The following is a 2,861-nucleotide window of genomic DNA, read 5'->3' as shown; positions in this document are numbered from 1 at the left end:
TCCTCTTTGACTACAGAGTGTTTCAGGAAAATGTACGCGTTATGTGCTCTGGGTTTCAATCTCCTACCTCTCACCCCCAGAAGTAGCTTTTTAAAAGTACGATTCCATCTATAACTTGACGGCTTTTTAACCAAAGCAGCAGCAAACGCTGACTATATTTGATATTCACAACTAAGCATTCTCACAGATTTCTGAGGTTTCTACCAGCTAGAGAGCTAGAGGCTAGCTGCTGTTCACAGACAGGAGGGATCTCAGGAGGCAGAGGTTCAGGTTTAGTCATAGATCCACTCATGAGCGCAGCTTCTGTAATCAACCAGCTCTTCAGGAGTGAACCACAAATTGATCTCTGTCTCCGCACTTTCTACAGAATCACTTCCGTGAATGATGTTCCTAGGAAAAGAAAAGGTGGCTATAAAAGTAATACAATCCCCAGAGGAAAGCAAGCTTCCTTCTCTTTGAAGTGGGCACCATTACGGAGAGAAGTTTTAAGTAACTAGAAAGTAGCGACAGGCATGGGGTGTGCAGGGCCAGCTTTGCTCATCGTTTTTGTCAACAGGGAAGGCCACAACTCCATTTCTGTCCTTAGATCGTGGCGTCACCTGAGCACAGGGACAGCAGCTCCATGCCCAAGATAGAGAAGGATGGAACACAGTTCCTACATATGTCATGACATATATCATGATATACCACTGGACATTTAGTCTCTTTAGATGATCCAAATAGTTTCAAAACGTACCTGCCCACTTGGACGCAAAGGTCACCACGAATAGTGCCAGGCTTTGAATCGAATGGATTAGTTTCCCCCAACATCACCCTTCCAGTCTTAATCACGTTAAGACCTTCCCACACCTTAAATAAATAAATAAAAATCGATTGACATTATTAAATCTTAGTAGTAGATCAAGCAGCAAGAGTTAATCACACCTCCCAGAATTACACAATGCTGTCCATCACGGCAAAGATCGCCATCCAAATATTCTAATGGCAAGACATACTTCATCTCCAATTTTTCTGACAGGTTTTTGAAGTGTCTGCTGAAATTTTCCCCTTCTGCACAGCACTTCTCCTCACCAAGGATGGGAAGAGAAAAATTTTAAATCTTAATGTTGTAAACAGCCTTGCAAAGCTGTCTGTTCATTGAAGATCTAGGCCTCCAGCTCAACTGTTTTACAAACACACTATCAACATAAAACTGAGAAAATCTCTTGTAATGAAGTTAGACTGAAAAAGCTTTCAAAGCTACGCTAGCTTAAGAGTATAGAAAAATTATTTCAACTTTTTTTCAGCTTACTTAATACATGGCAATTCACAATGGTTTTTCTGTGTAGGTTTACTGTTTCTCAAGGTCTCAGTTTTGGTTCTCCCTTTTCCCCCTGCCCTGTTCAGCAACATACTAACTCAAAGAAGAGAAAGATTATGAAAAAAGATTAAAGAAAAACGAGTTAGCAGCACATCTTCCTAATTACAGTATCCAAAACTAGGTTTTTAAGTCCTTTCCAAAAGTAAACTGGAATTCAACAGGTAACATAATCTTATTGCAGGTAAGACAATTAAACAGTCTATTTTTCTTAGCTGAGCTTTGTTCTCAGGAACTCACCATAGCTACAACAGGTCCAGAGTGCATGTACTGCACCAGACCCTCATAGAACGGACGGTCTTTCAGGTCAATGTAGTGTTCTCTCAGAAGATCTTCAGAGGCCTGCATTAAAAACCAACCAGCCAAACAGAAAAAGCTTACTGTAAGAACTTAAGAGCATATTGAAATCACACAGATTAACCACGGAGCATTCTTAGTCCTAGAATTTGCACGCACTTGAAAATTCAGAATTTCTAGCATGTTCCTCAAAGTACTTTTTGGTCAATATTTCTAAGTGTTTGCTTTAACCACAGCTGAATTTAGAAAAATATATTTTGCTGATACAGAGAGCTTATGTGACCCGGCATTTGTTGAAGACGTTCAGAGATATTTATTAGGTATAGGATGCACCTAAAAGAATAGTCTCTTCAGACGAAGGACATCAGGTTACTAAAATAAGTATGCTTAGCATGTCTAAAGCATGTAGCCAGAGCTAGGAATTGGAACTTTTCCAAAATATTCAAAGACTTCTCAAAAATTCACATTTAACCGTTCTGAAGACTGCCTCTGTTGTTACAGCATGCTGCTTTATTTTAAGGCTGCAGTTTATATCAAAAAAGTGACATACAAATTAAGGAACGCTTACATGTATTAATTTCATGGCCACCAGTTTGAATCCTTTCTGTTCAAACCGCTTGATGATTTCTCCCACCAGTCCCCGCTGGACTCCGTCGGGCTTGATGGCGATGAACGTGCGCTCAGCGATAGAAGCCATCGTCCTAGTGAGGAAGGGAATAAAAGTCATTATTCCAGGACGAGCAGGCAAGTGCAATCACAGCCCTGTATCGCATGTAATGTCAGATATTGTTATAATTGAAGTGGCTACATCTGAAGGGCATTAACCCACGATCTGCATCGAGCTGATAAATCAGTCACTATGCGCAGCTGTTCACAAGTGCCTCAGAAGTAAGTTTAAAACATTATCAGCGTGCCAAATAGAGAAACAAGCAATTAGCAAATACTAAAATCAGAAAGAAAAAGTGAGATGGAAGGGAAGGACCGTCACCAAGTGCTGCCCGGGAGGTGCTGCCCGCAGCTCAGGGCAACGTGGGCTGAAGAATTCCGCACGCATCCTCTTCATCCATAAACCAGTACTGCTGGCTGGCCAGTTTCACACGCTGCCCTGCTGCAGGTGCAGATGGACGGAGGACGGACGGATGGACGGGTGGATGGATGCACGCATATGTATGAATGGATGCCGATACCGTATGGATGCAGGCAGACA

The 2,861-nt window shown here is 41.8% G+C and overlaps 1 protein-coding gene across 1 annotated transcript; it reads right to left on the bottom strand.

The window, feature by feature from the left end:
- Positions 1-272: 272 nt before the first annotated feature.
- On the bottom strand, positions 273-2,363 carry LOC104267820 (nucleoside diphosphate kinase-like). The gene is made up of 4 exons (XM_009874595.1): positions 2,223-2,363; positions 1,598-1,699; positions 737-849; positions 273-390 (listed from the first exon to the last, which is right to left on the bottom strand). Exons 1-4 carry the CDS (start codon positions 2,349-2,351, stop codon positions 273-275), a joined length of 462 nt encoding a protein of 153 aa, XP_009872897.1. The 5' UTR covers positions 2,352-2,363.
- Between the last annotated feature and the right edge of the window lie 498 nt (positions 2,364-2,861).

The sequence above is a fragment of the Apaloderma vittatum genome, unplaced genomic scaffold, assembly GCF_000703405.1.
Source record: "Apaloderma vittatum isolate BGI_N311 unplaced genomic scaffold, ASM70340v1 Scaffold43908, whole genome shotgun sequence".
Classification (NCBI taxonomy): Eukaryota; Metazoa; Chordata; class Aves; order Trogoniformes; family Trogonidae; genus Apaloderma; species Apaloderma vittatum.
Note: the sequence above shows the minus strand (reverse complement) of the source record. Positions and strands in the feature narration are given on the sequence as shown.